Source organism: Chiloscyllium plagiosum, unplaced genomic scaffold, assembly GCF_037043375.1.
Source record: "Chiloscyllium plagiosum isolate Xiang-an unplaced genomic scaffold, Cpla_swu_hap1 HiC_scaffold_32, whole genome shotgun sequence".
In the NCBI taxonomy this organism is placed as follows: Eukaryota; Metazoa; Chordata; class Chondrichthyes; order Orectolobiformes; family Hemiscylliidae; genus Chiloscyllium; species Chiloscyllium plagiosum.
The window spans coordinates 17,118,434-17,142,532 of record NW_028270170.1 but is presented as its reverse complement, the minus strand read 5'-3'; the positions used below and the strand labels follow the sequence as shown (position 1 = coordinate 17,142,532).

Here is a 24,099-nt window from a genome sequence, read left to right as displayed (position 1 = left end):
GCGGCACGGTGGCACAGTGGTTAGCACTGCTGCCTCACAGCGCCAGAGACCCGGGTTCAATTCCCGCCTCAGGCGACTGACTGTGTGGAGTTTGCACGTTCTCCCCGTGTCTGCGTGGGTTTCCTCCGGGTGCTCCGGTTTCCTCCCACATCACAAAGATGTGCAGGGTCAGGTGAATTGGCCATACTAAATTGCCTGTAGTGTTAGGTAAGGGGTAAATGTAGGGGTATGGGTGGGTTTCGCTTCGGCGGGTCGGTGTGGACTTGTTGGGCCGAAGGGCCTGTTTCTACACTGTAATCTAATCTAAAAAATCTTAATACGGTAGGCCTTCCCCAACAAGACTCCTTATCACCGAGATTAATTTCTGCACTAAGTGTACATTTACAAATCTTTTACACTTAACTAATTTGAGTGCCCATGATGTGGAGGTGCCAGTGTTGAATTGGGGTGGACAAAGTCAAATGTCACGGGTCACTTCACCTGACGAAGGAGCAGTGCTCCAAAAACTTGTGATTTCAGATAAACCTGTTGGACTGTAATCTGGAGTCGGATTACTTCTAATTTGAGTGTAGTTAGTGATATGCCATAGCAGTTTTAGAATCCACTGATGTAAAAGTTTGTAGATTCCAATTTCTTAGCATAAATGTTTTCCACATGCATTATATCTCTAACAAAGGACATCCATAGCTGATGAAACCACAGTGAAGTTAAGAGCATCAGGTTGTAAAGGGTAATGAGTTGCTGACGTAATGTGAACAAAGTCCTGTAATTCCAGTGGAGCGCACTTGTATTTTATGATGAACGTCAGGATTCTTGAAGTCACTTTGAGCACAAATCTTAAATTTGACACATTTAGATGTATTTGATATGGTGAAGAGGTATCACTAGCAACAGGATTCTTAATGTTTTACAAGTTTTATTGTTTCTGATCAGACGCAACAAGCCATGATCATATTTATTTATTAATGTGATCTTTCTCCCTCCAGACCCTCCGAGAACAAAGATGTGGAAATGGAGGCAGAGCTAGTAGTGATGTGAGTACAAATTTAAAATGTAAAATTGCTTGCAACTAAATGTTTGCACTCTGCATTGTATAGTTCTGTTTCAATATAGTTAACTTTCGTATTGCAGTGTTAGTACAGGTACACAATCCTCTAGTTGAAACCTTTGGGACCAGCTGGTTTTCAGAATTCAGAAGTTTTAGGATTTCTGAATAAGTGACAGTTTAACGATGAAATTTTTAAAAATCTCACTGAAAAGCAGACGCATCTGAAAGTACTATGGACCCTGAGTAAGAATTGATGCCTGCCAGTGCTGGGTCACGCCCCCATGTCACATCTGAGTGATGTGGGTCGAGTGGGTGCGGAGTTGGGTCAGCTCTTTGCATGCCAAACAATCTTGTTAATGAGAAAAACTTCATGATTAAACTTCGGATTTTGGAGCATTTTGGATAAAGGATTGTCTACCTCTATTTCCTTTCTTCTTGTAATTTTGGCCGATAAATCTCAGGGTATCTTGGGTTCTCTTTGAATAGATGCAGATCCTAACCTAAGTTTATGTGCTTTGAATGGAAATTATTTGCTTTTTGTACAGTTTCTCTGAGGGGGAGGGATTAGAAAGAAAAAGTATGGTGGAGCGGAGGGTCTCCTTCCCTAACAGCAAACGAACTCTGCCAGCTCACCATCACATTCGTACGCAATTAAAAATGAGCAATAATTGCTGGTCCAGCCCGGAAAGCTCACACCCTACTAATTAATGATAAACTGTCATGACTTAACTGGAAAAGGTTACACCTATAATTGTACCCCACTGTTTCACAAGCCATCACAAAATATGTAGAACCCCCAAATAGGCTACCAAGCTTATCAATTTGCCTCACTGTCTGCTATTCAGGACAAAAGCAGTTTGTCAGGTTTCTTCAGTCACAGAAGACAAACCGATTCATTGTAACACACAACTTTAATAATAGAGAAAAGAAATGTACAGCTGTGCAACTCATGCTGTACCACTTTTAAAATCCCAAATATATACACACTTGTTCATGATAAACACAATGATAGTTTGACACAATATCGTTGGTGGTTAAAGTGTGTCTCATTTTCTTTTGATTTCGGCAATGGTGACTCACTGCTGCCTGTAAAGTGATGATTGTACCTTCACTGTGATAGTTTTCTGTGGACCAAGGTCGTTCCTTGTTAGACTTATTTTTAAAGCTGTCTCGGTTTTTCTGACTTCTCATCCAGGCATGGAGTGAGGGCAGAGAGAAAGATACGATCTGTTTGCATCCTCTGGATGTCACTAGCTGCTCTGCACATATAAATTTGGAGGAAACTGCTGCTTAACCAATCAAAGGGCTGTCATCAGTCTTTCCTTAGCTCAGCCTCCTAGTGTCATTCAGCCTCTGTAATGATCTCACTGGTACAAAAACCATTGTCTTGCACAGCTTAAAAAATGCATCACTTAATTTTTCCAAATTGTAACATTCTTGATGTTTTAGCTTTCCAACTTTTATTTCAGTTTATTGTACAGAAATCGAAAAATGTTACCCCTTGTACAATGTTTTAGATAATTGTTTCTGTTTTTTCTTTCAGGCTTCCCTCATTGTGACTGAAGAGCTGCATCTAATAACCTTTGAGACGGAAGTTTATCATCAAGGACTTAAAATTGATTTGGAGGTAGATTACAACAACATTGCAACATTTGTATTAAATATTTTTTGTTAATATATGCCAAATTTTCTCTTGTTTGCATATCCATTAATGAATTCACACTTGTTATAAAGTAATTATTTTGGCTTGCTAGTTGTCTAAATTAGATTCTATGTGGAACATTTACATTTTGTGGACTTATAGCATTATTAATGTAAAGTATTTCCAATCTTTTGTGCGATTAGCATTTGCCACCTTAACTTTGTAAAAAGAAACAGCACTCTGCTATGCAATTAAATATTTGTAGGTTAAGTAGGCTGAACACTCGACCCACTTAGTCCTAACTCTGTTTAGAGTGGCAGCTTTTACTTATCTGATCACTATTTCCATCATTCCCAGCAATGTAGGAGGAAATTGGGAAGGCCAGATTATAAGGTGCATAGTCTTGTTTTGCAAGTGTTTCTCAGAACATGATATTCCAATGTATTGTTGTGATGTAACCAAAATGAAGTACTTTCCTTTAAAATCTGCAGAGTTTGAAACAATTTTTTACACGTGCTATTAACCAGCTACATAAATTCTTTAACAGACGTCTTCACTGCCAGTTGTGGTAATCTCCAACATCTGCCAGATGCCAAATGCTTGGGCCTCAATCCTTTGGTATAATATGCTAACCAATAACCCAAAGGTATGAAACTCAGCTGTTGTGGAAATTAAAATTCAAGGTTTAGCTTGGAAAGGAGCATTGAGTGAAACATGTTTCAAAGATATTGACTAAAATGATGTAAATCACTAATTGTGTGCCCAATGTAAAAGGAGCATTGAGTGAAACATGTTTCAAAGATATTGACTAAAATGATGTAAATCACTAATTGTGTGCCCAATGTAAGGAGGCACCTAACTTTATACACACCTTTGCCAACATTTAGTATAGTTTATTAGAACAGTTTGCATGTGGTTTCATTCATTGAGGTCAGCCTTGACACTGTTAGCAAGTTTACTTCTGAGTCAAAAAGTCTTGCTTTCATGCTGTTCTAGGAACTTGTGCACATAATCTTGGTTGAAGTTAATGGAAATAAAAATAAAAAAAGGCTGCCAATTTAGAACTGCCTTTAGGTTTCTGAAGAGATCTTGATGGTTATCAGAGTTTATCGTAAAAGTCTGTTGATGCTCACAACTTCATAACTTATTCAGACTCAACATGCATTGGATGCAGTTTCTTTTAAAAGTTTTTAAGATGTTCAGAAAACGTAACTACAACCTGTCTTAAGTATTTATTCATGGTACAGGGACATTGCGAAGATAAAATAAAAACTCCAGTCATTTTTCAAAATTTGCCATGAATTAAATTTTCAGTGTTTTGTCCCTATTCACCTTTTGACATATCTTTAAAATTATACTTTCTGATACATCCATCTTTTCTGAAGGATATATTTGTTTGATTCCTTTTATTAACATCCTAAACAGCACTACCTAAAAATTGGTTTATGAAATCTTGCACCTTTTTTAGAAGTGGGGTGGTGATTGTCATGAACATTTGGTTAAAGCTATGGAGGAAAGCTGCGTTTATAATTTCTTTTTGGCAAGAGCACAGACCTGTTTAAACTGTTTTAAGTTATTTACAGATGCGCAAGTATTTTTATGTAATCAAATTTTAGTGTGTTTAAGGGTAATTAAGTTATTGTGTATGTAACAAAATTTGAAGGTGATAAATTTACAGGGTATAACAGCTTTAGTGCTATTGGTAAAAGTACCAGCAAACATAAAACATTTTAAGCAAATATCATTACAGCACAGTCACAGTATATTAAGATATTGATTGCATCCTGTTTTCAAACAGAATGTGAACTTCTTCACAAAACCACCAGTTGCCACATGGGATCAGGTCGCAGAGATTCTGAGTTGGCAGTTTTCTTCCACCACAAAAAGAGGTCTGAATATGGAGCAACTAGGGACACTGGCTGAGAAATTGCTTGGTGAGTAATGAAAATATCAAATAGTCATTGATGTTACATCGTGAGGTAGCATGTCTAAGCACTAAATTGATCGAAAAGATGTTCTCTACTATTTTAATCAGTTTAAAAATAGTTTAACCTCTGACACTATTGTGTGTATTCTGATTGAGAATTTAAATATAGTATATATTTTGCCTACAGTGCAGTTTACCCTGTGTGTTAAAATTACTAAATCTACTTACAATGTGTAGTATTCAGATTAATATTTTATTTGAGTTCAATTCTTAACAATATTAAATTTGTAAATATAATTGTTTTAAAATAGATATAAAAGGTTGTTTTTTAAATCAAGCTCTGGTCCCTTTTTTTTCGTAATCCTGTAAAAGTGCTGAAAGAAATACAAAAAATTGTCCTAGTGTCCAAGCCACGGTTTCCCTTTAACAAATGATGCTCAAAAGAAATGAGCTGGTTATTCTCATTGTGCTCACAACATCCCACAAGATAAAGTGCTGTTATGCAGTCTAGTAAGTAACTCATTCAAAAGTGTCAAAATCATTCTTTTGTAACAGATGTTGATTTAGAAACAGAACTTATTGGAAAAAAAAGTCTATTGGTGACTAAAATGCTTTATTTCCCTTGTGTGCATTTCTAATTGTTTTTGTATGATGTTGTATGATCATTTTAATGAGTGGTGCTGAAGCAAGAAATATTAACAGCATGTACTATGGAGTACCTAAAATACTTCACATTTGTACTTGAGTTTTTAAATTTATTTCCTTTTATACCGTAAAATTATTTTTGTAATGGTTTTGTTTGTGGTTTTAGGTCCTGGTGTCAACTACTCTGGGTGCCAAATCACTTGGGCAAAATTCTGTAAAGTGAGTGAACACGTCTTTGTTAAATTCCGTAATGGCATCAAAAAGCTTGCTTTTAGTTTTAAACTTGTTCTTTGGCATTCATCTTTTGGTCACAAAATTTTGCTTTTACAATGCTCTTAATTTTTTTATGATAAATAATTGGGAAGAATCTTTAGTATACTGTTTTAATGTTTACAGTTCTAAAATAAAACTCGCTTAATACTAAAATTTTAAGTAAACATCCAGGGGGTTTCACATACCTTCATTGTATCTTATGCTAATTGTTTAGAGGTTTTGTTGCACACTGAGCAAGTTCAGGATAGCACATTTTTTAGTTGTCACTCAAAATTTAAATAACAAGCAAACATTTTAATATTCTTAAATTTGCTTCAATAAATTTTTCGTTTAGGAGAATATGCCTGGCAAAGCATTTTCATTCTGGGTATGGCTGGACAATATCATAGACTTAGTGAAGAAATTTATTCTTTCTCTGTGGAATGATGGGTAAGCTTTTACTATAACTCTCCTATTTATCTTTATATGCTTATTGCAAACCTCAGTGAACCTCAGTTTCTCATTGCCTAATTCAGCAAAGATGTGCTAGTCGATAGCAAGAGAGTAATATGCTTCCCTCTGCAAATACATATTTTACAGTTTGGGAAGATAAATCCTACAGATTGCTGCAGTCTGTTATGTTACATCTTCATGTAAATCTTAGAAGCTTGGTGTGTTGCACAAACTTTGTATTTTTAGTAAAACTTGTAACCTTCATAATCATGATTAAATTTGTTTTGTAACAGGTATATCATGGGCTTCATAAGCAAAGAAAGAGAGAGAGCTTTACTGAATGTGAAACCCCCAGGCACTTTCCTACTTCGATTCAGTGAGAGCAACAAAGAAGGAGGAATCACTTTTACATGGGTGGAAAAGGACATCAATGGTATGTAACTGTTTTTAAGTTAAATATCGTGATGTGGAATAAAGTCAGAAAATGGAGAAATCAAAGCTTAATTAGGAATATCAGTTGAATGATTAGACCTTTTACCAAAACAAAATCTAATGTATAGCAAACATTTCTTATGTCACAACAGCTTCCTGTAAAGCTTCAACCTTTCATACAGTTGAGGGTTGGTCAACACTGTTGGCTGGAGGGCTGGTTTGCATTACACAGTATGGGTTTAGTTTCCATGTCAGCTGAGGTCCCACCTTCCTTCTCAACCTCACCTCTATCCTGAGGTGTGGTGACCCTCCGATTAAGCTCTGCAATGAATGAGCAACCCTGTTGTCCTGAGGTCATGGCTGATCTGTGGCCTAACTGCAGATACTGAATTAAAGGCTCACACTGAACAACAACAGGCCGTTCAAACCCAACTTCGAAAGAATGAGTGTCAGTGCCCTACACCGCTTCTCTCCCTTTCGGTCTGCGATGTGTTTCTGTTACTGGACCAATAATTAAGAAAGCATGCGTTCAACCATGGCAGTTTGATTATTTAAACTGTGTAATGTAACATGGAATGAATAAGAGGCCAAGAAGGGGTTAATTTTTACAGTTGGTTCTCCTTGTTTAGTCACCGAAACATCACACTAGGCTGAAGTCGTTCTTAACAAAAAAAACAAAACTGTATATAGTCATTAGAAAGGCCTTAATGTAAACTGTAAACAAAGTTTGAGGTTTTTTTGTTCCCATACTATTTCTGACTCTGGCCTAAACCTTTTCAATTCTAACAACCTTGAAACTTTCTATTTAAACTCTTCTGGCTTAGAGGCTCTACAAAACTAAACACTTCCTTCAAGGTAACTTTTTTTTCTGAACTGAGACTTTGGTTAAAACTGAATGAATGGGTTTCTTCGCTGATGTAAACTCAGCAATATAAGCAATCCCACCATTAACACTGTACAGTTCTGACAGGCATGTGACTGCAGGCTCATGCTTTCATAGAATTGATGCACTTGGTGAGGAGGGGTCAATGATCTGTGTTTTAAGAAAAAGTCTTTTCGGTTTGCCCATATTATCTGCCTCAATTTTGAAATCTAAATGGGAAAAAAAAGGTATTAAAAAGTAGAGTACACCATTCATCACACAAATAAACCATTTAGTTGAATTGAATATTCTATTCAGGATGACCTGGCATCATTTGAATCACAAGTGACTCGAATGGACAATAAATAATGGTCATGCCCATAAGCAGAGAAATTGTTTTCAAACTTCTGATGTACCATTGGTGATACCATGGCACACCTAGTACCATTTTTAATCGTAAGAATGTAATGCAGATTTATTTCAGCAGATGACTTTTGAATTCTTCTAATACAGTGAGAATGAAAAATCTGAGAAATGTGTTTGCCTCAAAGACAGGTTACTAAGAATGATGTTTCATTGCTTAGAACTAAGCTCCAGTACATCTTCCTTCACCTTGAGAAATGGCAAAAGCAATTTTAATCTGAAAATAAGTATAGATCAATGAGAAAAAAATTATTATGGTGTGGAACAGTGCTGTCTGTAATATTTTTAAAACTGCTACATAAACCTGCAGTAGTGGGTTTGCAAAGTGGAAGCCAGTGTTTCTATGCACTGATGTGGTGTGAATGGAACCCCCCCCCCCCAAACCACCATTGCCTGTACATTCACACAGCCGCACAGCTTAGTGTGGATTATTTCCATAAAAATGCATCTATTGAAAAAGCACTTACTGCCCTGGGGCTTTACAGGTTTCCCTTGCTATCTGAAATAGAGCATTTCCATGAAACCTTTCGTAAGTCAAAATGACGAAAGCAAAGAAGCAATTTTTTTTGTAAAAGCGAAAATCCTCTTCAAATTTCTTTTGGTTAGCGAAAACAAACAGGTACTAATGTAGGTCTTTTCTAAAAGCAAAGTGACGTAAAGCGAACTTTTGAAAAGTGAAGTATACCCATTCATCCAGTCAAATCCGCCAGCTATAATTTTAGATTCTGCATTTATGTTTGTATATGACATTGTGTTTCATGCCTTTTTCTCATTAGGAAAAGAAAATGTGATTATGATGTTTTATGTTGCATCACTGATTTCATCCAATTCGACATGAATGCTTAGTAGAGTAAGGTTGTCATAACATTGAATGTGCTTAATAAGTTGAGTGACTCAGAATTTACTGCTATTTCAAAAAGGAAAAGTTTGTGGGTGAGGGACTTTAGAGATCAAGGTGTCTCAGGACAAAAGTCAAAGGGTGTTAATTGCCAAGAAGCAACAAAGAGATCCAGTATGTGTTAGTAGTAGGTGTTAATAGCTGAAAGTACAACAATGAAAACAAGACACTGGGGGTCAGGGTGCAGAAGGCATCAAATGACGGAGTTTACATTGAATCCAGAAGGCGGTAAAGTGCTCAAGACAATGAAACGCTGTTTCTCCAGCTTGCCTTGGGCTTCATTGAAAGAATTCAGCAGGCTAAGAACAAATGTGAGCATGCGAGCAAGATCCTAAATTGAAATAGTAAGCGACTGGAAGATTGGGATCATCCTTGCGGATTGGAGGTGTTCTGCAAAGTGGTCTTCCGTCTGTGTTTGATTTCTGTACTGTAGAGATTTTGTAAGCAGCCAAACAATAGACTTGATTTAAAGAGTACAAGTAAATACAATTGTCTGTTGTCTTGTACAATGAGGAGGGAGGAACTAAAATGGCAAGTGGCATACCTTCTGTGATTGCACAGTTAACCAAGGATTTGCAGAGGAAATGATTCCTTCAGAATGATTCCATCTTCCAAGTGGGCAGATGTGCTTGATTCTTGCACGAGATGTCCAAAGCTGATGGGTTCCATTACCCAGAATTAACACAAATTTTTGTCTCTGTGATATTTTTTTGATTTGGCAAGATTTTAACTTTTGTTTGAAAGTCTCACATCTGAACTATGACATGCTTTTTCATTTTTGGTGTAATTTTAAGTTGAATTAATAAGATGTTTGAAATGTTCCATTGCTGTAATTCTAATCTTTGAAATTTGAATTATTTTATACATTTTGTTTTAACCACTTTCTAACAGGAAAGACCCAGATCCAGTCTGTGGAACCATACACCAAACAGCAACTAACCAATATGTCTTTTGCTGACATTATCATAAGTTACAAGATCATGGATGCTACCAATATCCTTGTGTCACCACTAGTGTATTTGTACCCTGACATTCCAAAAGAAGAAGCATTTGGAAAATATTGCTGCAGTGAACCTCAAGAAGCTATTGATCCCAATGATCCAGGTAAAGCTTTCAATCCTGCCTGCGTTCCCATTCTTGGTCTTCTGTATTCTTGTTCATATTACAAGTTCAGAATGTTGGTAAGAAGGACGCTGTTCACCCTGCATGTTGATTGCTAGTTAAAACTTTGAAATTGGGAATTATCTAGCCAACTGTAAAATGAGAGAAGCCAGAGACTTCAAAATTACATTTTAAGTTTCACATGTCAACTATGGGTGAGTTAGCTTATTTGACTACATTGACAATTCCCTATCCAGCTGATGTAGCCATGAGGTAGATGTCCTCGCTCTATCCCCGGGAGTGGAAGGCAATGGTGAAAAGATACTGACAAACTGTCATTAAAATGACTCCAGATGATGGAGCAGCAGACACTAACCCTCCTGTACTATTATTGCCATGATTGCTTGTTTATTTTCTCAACAAAACTATTCCTGAGATTTATGAAGGGTCCGATTCCTGTACTTCACTGTGTTGCTGGATCCATCAAGAATTGTAACTTTACCTAATCTACAACCTCTTTAAAATTTTCTGCATGCACAATATAACCATTTAACAGTTGTATTCCCATTATCTACTCTCAATTTTACCAGGCAATAATGACCATGCAGTAAACTACTTTAAACTGGGCAACCCATCTTTAGTGGCTGCACTTAGAACAACTATTCCACTTTTCAGTCAAGAAAATAATACTTAGTTCTTACAAGGATTGGGAATGGTAGTTGATAGTCTTCAAATTTATAACTTTTAATTGTAAATTTTACTTTTCCCTTTTCTAATACTGTAATCTCATTTTGATTCGTTTTTAATATTGCAGAAACATTTGCATACCTGAAGAGAAAATTCATTTGTGTGACACCGTAAGTAAAAACTGATGTATTGGATTTTTTTTGGCTGATTTAGAATATGCTTCAGTGACATGTTTTATATGATCGTCTAACCACTGTCACGGAGCAACAAGAGTATTTTGTGTACATTAATAGCAGTAACTGCTTTATATAAATTTAATGATACAGGCATCTCAACTTGAAAATCTATTTGCTTTATGTATCTAATTTGTACAGAACAAATTCTGGCAACACAAGTGACCTTTTCCCAATGTCTCCACGTACACTGGACTCTTTAATGCATTGTGGAAGCAATAATGAAGGACCTGAACAAGGAGCAGCAGGTGGCCTTGGTAAGTGACAAGCAGGATACTCTCCAAACCCGTACTGTTCACCTGGAGGAGTAGTGGAACTCCAATCCAATTACTACTTTTCAGTGGGATTTTCAAACAATTTTAATTTTACTGTTTTATTTTTCTATTGCTTTTACAGATTCCATTACTCTGGACATGGAGTTTGGCACAGAATGTGCTGCTTCTCCAATGTAAATTCTGTCCACCTTTTAGGCAAAGCAGGATCTGTTATCTTGGTTATATCTTCAGTATGATTAACCACTAGTTATAATAGTTTACATCGTAATTTGTTTATATCTATTGTCTTTTGAAATTTAAGTGCTTTGATAATGTTACTATTTACTTGCATATAATGCTTTTACCATATTGTATCATGTTCATTTCCAGCTGTTTATTTCAAATCTAATACAACCAAGAAAGATTTGTTTCATACTGGTTCAATGCTTCAACCTGGATCCTATTAGCCCCTGCATTGGCAAATGGTTCAAAATGAAATAAACTTGTCTGCAGTATGTTGCAAGACTCTGGTGCACTAGGGCATTATGCTACCCTTGTATATTGTCCTTATTCGTATGGATTTATTAATTGTATGTTCTCAACGGTTTCAAGTATACAGTCTCACCACGTGGTGGGATTAAAAGTAAATCATCAGAAGCATCTCCACTGTCTGAATTCAGCAATGATTTACTGACGAAACAGATGTGGACTACATTTCTGCGTCTTGACCCTGGTGCATCTTGTTTGGCAATTGACTCTCAGGTGTGTGTAAACCAACTGTTTGCGCATGACCAGTGTTTTGAACTGCGTTTTAAAAATGTTTTTATTCATCCTCTGAACATGAACAGCCGTGGGAGACGGGCATGGATTATCAATACCTAGTTGCCGTGAAAAGACAGTGGCATACCTTTCTTGGACTGCTATATCGGTTTGAGACAGCTGAGCAGATTGTTAGGTCATTCTAGAGCATGTTTGAATCAATCATGTTGGTATGGACTTGTACTTGCACATAAGCCAGACTGAGTGAGAGTAATAAATTGTTTGCCTTAAAGGATGCTAGGGAATCAGTTGGATTTTTATCGCACCCAAAACCAAACTGCTGACGTCGCTTACAGATACCAGCTTATTTCCATGTGTTTTTATTAACTGAAGTCAAATTCTGTAACTGCTATCATGGGCATTCTATTTGCATGATCTGGATTGTTAATCCAGGCCTGTACTGAATAGAGATGAGAAAAAGAGATGGATGCTGAAACTGGACTATATGGAAAAGGTATCAATTATCTTGTTGATAAACTGCACCTTCTGTGACTATTCAGTAGTTCTCACAAGGGAAGCATATTGCCATGATGCATTGGACGAGCTGACTACTCAATTTATTTTAAAAGTCAGCTGAATTTTCTTTGCATGACTGGATATTGTAATGCATTGCTAAATTTAGCAATAAAATGGGATTTTTAATGTAGCTCACCATTAGGTAAATCAGTAAAATTGTTCTCAAAAGTAGATTTGTTTTTATATTAAAAGCATTTTTTTTTGTTATTGTTGCAATTCTTAAACGAGGTTCTAAAAGACAACTATATCTGTGGTATATTTCCACCAAAGGAAGAGAAGAACTTAATGTATTAATAAACTTAGAAATGATTAAACATGTAATTTGCATTAAATTGTGGGGAATTGTGTTATGTCTGGGATTTGTACCTTTTTAGAGTGGTATTGTTGGAGCTGAACAATAACAAAAACTGTTTGAACTAGCCTGGGCCAGAAGCAGAAGATTATAATTCAACAAGGTCTGCAACCATTCTGTCTTTCAATGAAGTAATATTTATCATGCACAGAAGTATATTCAGAGCAATGCTTGATCTGACTGTGGGAATGCATTTTCAGAATTCTTGATGGTGTTCTCAAACTTGAGATTGATTGAAATAAATGGAATGTGCAAGTGAAATGCTACATATGACCATGTCTTTTGACACAAGTGCATTTTAAAAGCAAAAAAGATTTTGCTAATAATCAATCAGTATTTTCATTTCCCCTGTGTAAAACGTCTTTGCAGATGACCACACAGTAGTGTGTATAATTCCAATGAGTATGCATTGTACTACCATATGGATAATGTTGCCTTAAACATATAATCATGAATTTTGACTTTTAACTCAGAAATCCATGATTAAGATACTCCGAAGCAATTTTTAATGTATCTTTGTGTATTTTTCCCCATATGTTACTAGAGAGGGAAGAAATATTTTACAAGTTTGAAAGATTTTCTTGATCAGGAAGCTAAATTCATTGGGAAAGTAATTATTTAACAGAGCTACTACACCGGTGTCCAGATTTGAATTCAACTGGCTTGAGTAAATAAGAAACTTTTTTTTACACCTCATTTCCCTGATTCAGTATAAGGCAGTAATATTTAACTGTACTGTAAAGCCAATTGTATGCATCTGCTTTCTTCAAAAAGGATTTACTTTTCAGAAGTAGGGATGCATATTTCTATTCCCCGAATTGTATATTGAGAAAAGAATGTAGGATGTAACAAATTCTAAAAATGATTGAATGTCATTAAGTTGTAAAGCGTTCTAAGACAATGCATCCAATTCTAATTTCAGTGTTTTTGTTTCTAAGTTTCATTTTTGAAATGTATGTTTGACTATATTCAAGATGTGTATATGAAAAGTGTGTGTAAATGAAAAAGGCAACGTTCATATATGCTGTAAATCTCCTTATCCTTTTACTGATTAAAAGGCAAAGCTTTGCATGTTCAGTTGTTCCAGTTTTTCTTTCACATAAGTTTGGATTTGTCAAATTGTCTTCAAATTATCATTGTGCTGGAAATCAAATATATTTTCATCACCATGAATTAAGAATGCATTTTTTCAAATGTGCACATGATTTTGTCAAGAAAGAGAGAACAACTGGTATTATCTTGGGCCTTATTTCACTGCTATTTCCCTGTATCTGTTGTACAGTGCATGAAACAAAATTCTAAACTACCTTACTCAGCAGTAACACCATATCAAAACATCTTTGTATTTAATTGATGGATCTTGATTTTCTATCGAGTAAGATTTAATTATATGTATTTTATTTTTAATTTTAAAAAGCATGGATAATGGCCCAAGAATTTGCAAGGGTTTTGACAGCAAAACCTTTGTGTTCCCTTCGATTATCCTTCAGAAATCTGAGCACAACTTCGAGTCTGAATGCATGCACAAATTAACACCCCCATCCAGATGTTGCTATGTTCTGTGTTAACTGGTTTGCCACTGTTGGAAATTTAGAAGCTGCTGTCAGTTATCAGAACTTGCTTTACATTCTTTGAAAAATATCCTGAGATGTTTTAGGCTTGGTGAGTAAAATGTGCCGAACCAACGGAAGAGAAATTAGGAAAGCTTTCCAAAGGTTTGGACAAAAATAGATGCTTTAAACCTAGAGAAGCAAGGAAGGTATGATTGGGAGGGAGGAGGTGGGTGAGGTCATTTCCAGAGTGAGGAATTCAGGCAGCTGAAGCTGAGGCCACCATTAGAAATGAAGAAGAAATTATTCACAATTCGAAAATGACCAGTTCCAGGATTTTCAGGACGTTTTATTGAAATTCATTATCAATAAGGTGAACCACTATATTCCACAAGAGAGTAAATAAACCAATTGTTTATGCTGGTCATATTTCACCAGTGTAGATATCCCCTAAATGCAAGTAACTACTATTGATGGACACTGTTTCAAATCCAAATAAGGTAGATGGTGGCATGTTAAATTTAATTAATTAACATAATATCTAGAATTAAAAGCTAGTCTAAATGGTCTACTCTTTGTTCATATATAAAAACAACATTAAGAAGCTCCATAGACTGAATGCTAAACCATAGATCCTTTGTTATCAGGTGGATGAAAGATTCCTGAGGATATGCTGGAATGTAGAGTTGAGGTTAAAATAAGATCAGTCATGTTTAGGTCAAGATTCTTAAAACTTTAGTTTCCCACCTGACCTGAATCCACCCTTGTAAAGCTAAAATGCCTCCTCCTAACTCAATAACTCTAATCTTTGCTTGTTTTATGCATAGTTAATGGAGGAATTGCAAAACAACAAACTGCTGGAGAATTCCATTTTATTTTAATGGAGGAATTAGTTCAGATAAACAACCAATATCCACTTGCTGAGTGGCACTTTGAAGACCAGTGAATTTCAGTATGGCAGAGCTACAGAAACTGTACCTCAATGTAAGCCAGTCCCTCCAATAAACAAACATGAAGATATTAAGATGGCTGAAACACTTGTGAATATTCACTTCCAAATTCTTTGATCTCATTACATTTTATTGTTAAATTAATTTGTTTGATTATGACACAGTGAGTTCTTCAGATCCTAATGGAAGCTCATGTCACACTTGGTAACTGGTGTACTGTGTATTAATGAAGATAGTTTTTAAAATGGTAAAGTTACAGTAGTAGTAGTAGTAGTTCAGGGTCCAACTTATTTGCCTGATATTTTCTAATTAACCTTTTCAGAGATATTATGACACACTTCTAGAGCAGGTGGGATTTGAGCCCTGACCTCTTTGCTCAGAGATAGAGATACTACCACTACACCACAAAAGGGTTTAACTTCTTCATCAGACACTAACACAGGACTGAGTTCACTACTTAGCTCAAAGGCTCATCCACATAATTATCGAACCCTATTACTATAATTTCCATACTAGGTAGGTTTTGATTCAGTATTTCTAATTTTATTTTTCTTCAATATGTTTACACGGTTCCTTAAAGTTTTAAGTTATTGGAAGTAGTTGTATGATTACTTTCTAGTACTTTTTCAATAGGTGTTTATTCTTCATTAGTACTGAAGGATATTTCATATTGTGAGCAGGGAAGCAAAAAGCAGGGTTAATATATAGTGCCTTTCAGGGCATCTCACAATTGTTTATAGTGTTTTTCTTTCAAGGTACTTTATTCACTATAATCAATTTGCACACAGCAAGCCCCCACAAACTGTAATCTAATGATGACCAGATCATGTGTAACTTAATATTGGTTGAAGGATAAATAGTGACCAAACCATCATGGAGAACTCACCTCTTTTCAATAATAATTTAAATAAAATAAAATTTTCCAAGATATTGCACTGGAGAGAGATGAAGCAAAGTTTGACATCAATTCCAATTAGGAAAAACTGGGGCAGACAGAGAGAGGTTCTACGGCGTGACCTCAAAGAAGGAAGAGATGAGGTTAAAGAACAGACTTCCAAAGATCTTTACACATAAAACACGACCATCAATAGTGAAGTGACTTAAATAAGGGGAAGCTTATGAGCCAAAAATTAGTTGAGTGCAGATACATTGTAGGGATGGAGAATATTAAAGAGAGGAGGGGAGAGGGTATAGAGAGGTTTGATGATGAGGATACTCAAAATTTGAACACTACTTGACTAGATGTCAGTGTATGTAAGCACGCACAGGTGCTGGAGTGAAGCAGATGTTTTATTTTGTACCTAGGAAACAGAGTTGACTTCAAGATTACAGAGAATAGAATGTGGAAGGGCGGCAAGAATGCATTACAATCATCAAGCTGAGTAGTAATAAAGACATGAACGAGGGCCTTAGCAGCAGCTGAGCTGGAGCTGGGTTGCACAACGTTATGGAAGTGGAAATGAATGCTCTTTACAGATGTAGGTCTGCAAATCTGGAATAAATGATACCAAGGTTTTCAGACTCTGATGATGGGAGAAAGTGAGGACTACAGATGCTGGAGATAGAGTCAAAATGTGTGGTGCTGGAAAGATGGGGATGGAGTCAATGGTTTGGAAATGCAGTTTGTGACTGGGATTGAAGACAATAGCTTCAGGATGTTTCCAAAATGTAATTAAACAAAATTCTCTTCACCCAGTATTGAATATCAGATGAGCAGTTTTATAACTTATGAGATGGTGGAGTTAGCTGATCACTGAGCTGGATGTAATCATGTGATTGATGCTATGTTTTCAGAAGATGTCCCTAAGGGATGCAGTGTATATGGGGAAATAGCATGGAGCTACAGATAAATCCTTGGATGACATTGGGGTAACAGTGCAAGAATGAGACGAGAAGCCATTTCATGTGGCAATTCCCTGGCTTTGATTAGAGAGATAAGAAAGGAATTACAGTCCCACTGAACTGAACAACACTGAGTCTTTCGAGGTGAACAGTGTTTTATATATAGGGAGCTATGTCAAAGGCTGCAAATAGTTTCAGAAGGGACAGTTTATCACAGTCACATTGTTTTAACAGTTGAAATAGTATGTGGGATCATATCTGTACATTTTACAATTGATAGTAGTTAGCTACCCTTGCTCAAGTGATGTGATAGGTATCCTAATCTTCAAATTATTTTAAGACCCAACAATGTTCTCTAGGTAGTGGTCATAATTGTTCATTTTAAAATGGCCCAACCTTGATGTTGTACATGTCTCTGGCAGCAAGCTGCAACTACATTGAAAAATTTTGAAAGGTTATTCCTGTGTTGTGTTTTCCTTACAATCTGTGAATTAACTTATTAACTGAGACTCTTGTGTTTAAGGAGATTGAACAACCACAGCATTTGACTCAGTCTGTGATTTGCTGTTCAGCAGATTGGATTATTTTTCGAATGAAGAATAGTTTGGGTGATTCTGATTTTCTTTTTCAATTCTAGGCTATCTAATGCAGTTGACAACTTTCCAGTCAACTGGTGATTGGCTCTTTATGTTACTTTTAATTTCATTCTGAAGTGTGTATTGAAGTAGCACTGGGTTACTAATCACTGTTTTCCAGTTTAAGTCCACTTGATTACTGTAGAAGTTAGGGAATTATGCATCATGCATCTGATCTTACTGTATAACTACTTTGTGAGGTCTCTGTTCCTCAATGCAACTATTTAATAAATGTGATTTTTAAAATTTATTTGAATCAAATGTAAACTCCTCTTACTAATTGTTTATTCAGTTAAATAAAATTAAATTATCTAATCAGCATTTTCAAACTATGAATATGATTTATGGTCCTACATGTAACATAAGCATTTGCAACTGAAAGTTAAAATTAAGCTACATGCTCCTCTGCTAATATTTGTAGAGTGGGGTTGTAAACATATAATAAATAATTCTTTAATTTTGTGACATTCCCAACATATTGAAATAATGCAGTAAAATAATGCCTACTCTTACTTGTTCCTAATGTTTCATTGACGTATTTGTCAACTGATTCAGGGTTCAGAAAAAATTTACAAGGACGTTGCCAGGGTTGGAGGATTTGAGCAATAGGGAGCAGCTGAACAGGCTGGGGCTGTTTTCCCTGGAGCGTCTGAGGCTGAGGGGTGACCTTAGAGGTTTATAAAATCATGAGGGGCATGGATAGGATAAATAGGCAAAGTCTCTTCCCTGAGGTCGGGGAGTCCAGAACTAGAGGGCATAGGTTTAGGGTGAGAGGGGAAAGATATAAAAGAGACCTAAGGGGCAACTTTTTCATGCAGAGGGTGGTATGTGTATGGAATGAGCTGCCAGAGGATGTGGTGGAGGCTGGTACAATTGCAACATTTAAGAGGCATTTGGATGGGTATATGAATAGGAAGGGTTTAGAGGGATATGGGCCAGGTGCTGGCAAGTGGGACTAGATTGGGTTAGGATATCTGGTCGGCATGGACGGATTGGACCGAAGGGTCTGTTTCCATGCTGTACATCTCTATGACTCTATAACACAGCCACAAGATGTAACATTGTCTTGTTATGATGGACTGTGAGAAAAGTAAGATAAGCTTTCTTTTATTTTTAAATATCTGAGAGAGAATGAACATCTCAGTTATAAGTATTGGACTAAGTCAGTGATCAGGTGGGAATGAAAGGAAAAAAGTAGACATTGTATTTTTTCCTGTGATGTTCTTGTCCTCATTACAAGTTTAATTAGTGTCTGAGATTGAGATGAATAAAGTTTACCTCCAGAAAACATCTGTTGTTGAGATATTGAATTAATTTGTTTGCTGTTCTTTAAATGCTAGCTAGTGAATTTCAGGAAACCTAGCAGATTCCATCTCACTGGTACTCTCCAAAAGAGACAAACTAAAAAGAATGAAACTCTGGCTCTGTCAATTCTGTCACCAGAAGGAGCAACTACTCAGTGAGACTATAGTCCCCAAAGATCATCCTGAATTTAAAGTTTAAAAAATACAGAAAAGTTCCCCAACTTACAAATTAACAAAAGAAATAGCATTGCTTTTTCAAAGACTTGATTCTGAAAATCAGTTAATAGCATATATGTGTTTTTAGTAGTCAGATTGTTTAAAAAGGGAATTGAGAAAAAACAATCTTGTTCAGCCCTATATTTATAAAGAAAATATTCAGTTTTTCTTACTCTTTTGTTTTGAACAGTTCCCAAAAGGATTTCATGAAATTTTAAAAGTTGATATGCAGCTGTACTCTTATTTGTAAAACTGAACTTAATTATCATCCTATTGAATTCCTGGTTGGACTCCTGAAATTACCAGCCATAAACTGGCAGAAATCCTGCACTTTCCCTCCACTTGAAATTTGTTTTCTGTTATGTTAGACTTCATTCTTTATTTCACACTATACCTAATGTATTTTATAAGTCCATGCATAAAATTGCCTTTATGAATATCAATATGCTTCCTGAAGTTAACCTTATACATCCTTCAAAACTGCATTAGCCCTATTTATTACAATGTATATGGATTGAAGCCATTGAGCCCATTTATAACTGTGTCTTGTCGCGTAAGGAAAGTTCAAAGAGAAAATCACTGCACCATTAGGTATATAATGATAGAAGCAAATGGCAATTTAGTGAAACAAATAAGAACATTTCAGATGTAAAACACAGTATTGAATTTGTACAGGATATCTATGTCACGTGTCACTGTTCTTTCTCATTTTACACAATGAAATAAAATTGTGATCATGGGACCCATTGTAGGAACATTTCTGTTATTATGGAAAAGCCTTTTGCATTTCACCATTTTCCTCTTCATATTTTTTGGAAAATCTTGTGCCAGCACATTCTTTCAAAGGCTGGGCCTTCATATTCAACCATTATGAATTTTGCCATTGAGTGCAATTTTAGTCCAGCAATCGAAGAGTTAACAAGAAGACATTCACCATCTCTCCCTGACTCATACAACACAGCAGCTGATGGCTATCTTTTAAAATAATATTAAGCTGAATTGATATCTCTATGAGCTTTCCTTGTTAATCATGCTGTTATTCCAAATGTTACAAATTATAAAATCAAATGTTCCTTGTAACATTCATGTACTTGCATTTTCTTTCCAATGGAATGTGTTGCTGTCTTAAAAGCACCAAACATCCCCAAAAATGGAGTTTGTTGGCAATATTTCTCTGATACCTGGCACTATTCCTACATCTGAGTATGCAAAGCATTTAAATGTTATTGCAATGCGTAGCTGATACTGTTGCCTTAAAAGGTAATGTTTTTTTTTAATTTAAACTTTGCTAGTAATAAAACTGAAAAATATTTGCCAAAGTTTGTGACTCATGAGGCACTTCTTGTAATAGTTCTAAACCCACTGGTGAAAGATTGTCTTTTCTCAATTCCCTGTTTCAATTCTGGATTCCCATACCCTGAACATCTTACTCTGTGGTTTTATTATGAATGCTAAGTTAGTTTCACACTGAGAACTGCAGTAGATACATTTGGTGACAAGTAAAATTGAGCTTCCTTTGAAAATAACAATCAGAATACTCTTACCTGGTAGCTCAGCAGGCAAATGGAATACCTGCTTTGCAACTATCCCACTGAGTAGAATGTTTCAAATAAGCTGAAAGGCCATGTGCTTTTGGAGGGGTGGGAGGTGTGTGTGTAAAATTGGTATGGATACCTACTTTTGGGAGGTCACCTGTGATTGCAAGTGTTTCATCAGGAAAAGCATTGATTTTACTCTTGGTCGCCCTTGGCCCACATGGCCATGTGTAACAAGTGTCAAGAGAGATGTTTTTAAATTGCTAACCTCCGATTTCCATATGAGAAATAGGAGACAACTGTTGAATCTTGAGAAGTTGGGTGGGGCTAGCGAGGTATCGTTTCTCCCAGATGTGCCTGATGCAATTTTGAAACAAGCCCTGTGATTGGGCCGGGATATGGTTTGCTTTGTGTTAAGTAAACCAAGGATCAGCAATCTGTAGTAGGCACCACACGCAAGAAGTGAGCCAGCCCCCTTTTTCAAGGGGTCACTTACAGATCCAAAAGTTTTTGGGGGAGAGTTTACGTAGGATCAGGAAGGCTGATTTGGGCACTTTAGATAAGACTGCAGCTGTTACTTGCTACCACCCTTTACCCAACCACTAATCACTACTATACAGACAAAATAATGCAGCTGCTAAAATCTGAAATGAGCACCGAGAGCGCTGGCAAATTCACTTTGCCACAGGCTGTTGGGTGCTAGCAGAACTCAGGCTATGTTTGCAGAAGACACAAACACAACAGGGTTCGATCTCCTAGCTCCAGCACCAGATGAGAGATGCAGTTGTTCTATCTATGTGAACCCATTCAGGAGAAATGTAACAATTAACCACGAGCGATTTCAGGAATGGAATCTGGAGGGCGTGGGATGCGGGCAGTGAAGCTGTTGGGCATTTAACCACGGAAAGTAGCAGCTGTGAATAAATAGGAAATACTCAAATAAAGAAAAAACACATTCTGAATGACAGCTGGAAATTCGTACAGTAAAGTTTGGGTAAGTTTTGAATTTTCCAGTAAACTGCAGCCTCAAGAGTTCTGTCTAGTGTAGGATAGATTAGCACAGAAGGAATGAAAAATAATACAGTAGCTTTGAACAAAGGATTTTGGTGACCTTCCTGGATCACGGATTACATCTTTTTTAAAAAAAGTATATTCAAGACAACCATGAACTGAGGAATATTCTGCAATTCTCTGCATTCCACTTATTTAGATTTATAATTGTGATTAATAGGAATCTAAAAGCCAGTTTCAGGTGAAGATGTGTGATTCAATCCTGAAGTCCTAAGAAGGTTTGTGACATTGAGGTTTGTGATTCAGTCACAGTAGAATTGGCTCTCACCTTCTGAGCAATACACTGTGTTTGTGGTTTCCAAAATACCTGGAAACTGAAACTGGGAAATATATTTATACCATTACGAACATAAATCTTCCTTTTTAAAAATAGCTTGAGAAATACAATTTAGTCCCACTATAGCATGTGACACCAAAGTATTGTATAGAATATATAACTGATTTCATCTCCCACTGTTACAGCACAGCATTTAAAACTTACTTCATAATCCACTGTTATTGTGTATTATATAAAATGTGTTTAATATTCTACTGCAATATGAAACCACCTCATCCTTTCACCAGAAATGGTGACTGAGAATCAAATGCTCACCCTTTCTTTCCACAGCATGATTCATGGGTTTCATAGTTTGATATTTTGTAATTTGCTCTCACAAAGAGGTGAAGAATTTTCAGGAAAAGAAAATAGAAAGACCTGCATTTATATCAGAACCTTTCGTGACCTCAGGATATCCCAAAGTGCTTCACAACTATGTTTGAAATGTAGTCACTGTCATACAACAGGAGTCACAGTGGCAAATTGAATAATAGCAGGTTCCCACACACGGCAATGTGATCATGCCCTGATAAGCTTCTTTAGATGCTGTGGAAAAATGATATGACCAGATGAGGTTAAAGATCAAGATGCTGGAAAATTATAGGAATATACTAATGATACCAAAAAGAAATCTTGACTTTTCCCAAGTCAATATCATAATCCATACTTTGCATTGAGATATATATACTTCAAATGTGCTCATTAAAGTCAAAGATTATATCCTTTACAACTGCAACAAAAATAAACAATTTCCATCATCCTTTTCAATATGTCTGCAGCCTTTGGCATTGTTGACCACAGCATGCTCCTTAAAAAAGATGTTCCCACTGTCATCCAGTTGGGATTTTGGAAAGTACTTTGATTCTATGGAAGGACTAGTTCTCCTAATTTGTGAATTCCTGCGGTGAATGATCAGATTAATCCATCAATAACATTCCTTTGTCACCACTCGCCCATGTGTTAGAACTGGAAAATGTGTGAAAGACATAAAGCTAAAGTTAGTACAAATTGGTTGTGTGACTTCTGTAATCTGAGATATGTACTGACACAGCAACTAGAACAGTCACAATCCTCTGCTCCTGATTGGATATTTTGACTTTAACCTTGGTTGCTAAGATCTCTGTGCTCAGAATCCTCTTAACAATCTTTACTGTTTGTTTGGTATACAATGCGTTTGAAGCAAAGATATGGTGCTGTTTGGTGATAAAATATGGTCTGCAATCTATACATAAAAATAATACAAATGTGCTTATATCATCATGAAATTGCAGTTAATCAATCAGCTGCTGTGAATGCACTGATTTCTGTCTTTTCACTTCCACTTTTGAACTGGTCACTATGTGCTTCTGGCAAACAACTTGAATAAATTTAAACAAGCAACATTACAGATTGTGCAATACAAGTGTCTAATGAAGAAATAGCCTCCTGGTTCAAAAAGGGAAATCTGAAAACAACAGAAGAATAAACGAAGTAAACATGTTAAACAGGGCCTAATTGTTTCCGTGAAAATGTGTTCAACAAACCTCATTTTCTGTTTGTAATGTTCTGGATGGTTAGCTTAGACAGTTAGTGTGTGGGTCAGATTAGCAGCATAAGAACGTGGTTCAATCCCTGTGCTGGCTGAAGTAGACCAGGGGTCTGCATCCTTGCCTTGCCCCATAACTGAATCACAGCATGACACCATGAGTGAGCAATTCTCGAATTGAGTATGTTACTAAGAGAAAGAGGATCCAGAAGCATTGTGTTCCAATAATGAGTGAGGTGGATTCTGATGCCTCAATATATTGTGTGTGTTTGTGGGGTTTTTTTAAAATCAGAGAACAAAAAGAGAGAATAAATTTTCAAGCATTTGCACCAGATGTTTGCCACACCAAAATAACATTCCATTCCCTCTATCCCAGTGACTCAATTGGTAAGTCAGTGTCATGTTTGGGATCAAGCACATAAATGATTTATGCTGAGTTGGCTCAACTCAGCCAGCACAGTGACCAAAATGATGTAAAAAGAAACAACTGAGATTGTTGTTCCTGACCCTAGAGGTTAATCAATAACTACATGCGAGAAAGCTCGCACAAAATCTTAGGTGAGAGGTAGTTTGACTCAGACTCCTACCTGCTCCGCTGCACCTGCCATCAA

General features: G+C 36.4%; 1 protein-coding gene across 7 annotated transcripts in view; it reads left to right on the top strand.

The window, feature by feature from the left end:
• stat3 (signal transducer and activator of transcription 3 (acute-phase response factor)) overlaps nucleotides 1–13,617 on the top strand; it is a 93,064-nt gene extending 79,447 nt beyond the window's left edge. For all 7 annotated transcript variants that reach the window (XM_087977821.1, XM_087977825.1, XM_087977824.1 and 4 more), the window contains 11 exons: nucleotides 987–1,034; nucleotides 2,592–2,675; nucleotides 3,238–3,336; nucleotides 4,489–4,624; nucleotides 5,429–5,481; nucleotides 5,870–5,964; nucleotides 6,261–6,400; nucleotides 9,474–9,686; nucleotides 10,498–10,540; nucleotides 10,745–10,860; nucleotides 11,000–13,617. In XM_087977821.1, coding sequence (XP_087833947.1) covers nucleotides 987–1,034; nucleotides 2,592–2,675; nucleotides 3,238–3,336; nucleotides 4,489–4,624; nucleotides 5,429–5,481; nucleotides 5,870–5,964; nucleotides 6,261–6,400; nucleotides 9,474–9,686; nucleotides 10,498–10,540; nucleotides 10,745–10,860; nucleotides 11,000–11,055 — 1,083 coding nt within the window. In that variant the 3' untranslated portion in view covers nucleotides 11,056–13,617. The remainder of the gene's footprint in view (nucleotides 1–986; nucleotides 1,035–2,591; nucleotides 2,676–3,237; nucleotides 3,337–4,488; nucleotides 4,625–5,428; nucleotides 5,482–5,869; nucleotides 5,965–6,260; nucleotides 6,401–9,473; nucleotides 9,687–10,497; nucleotides 10,541–10,744; nucleotides 10,861–10,999) is intronic.
• The last annotated feature ends 10,482 nt before the right edge of the window (nucleotides 13,618–24,099 follow it).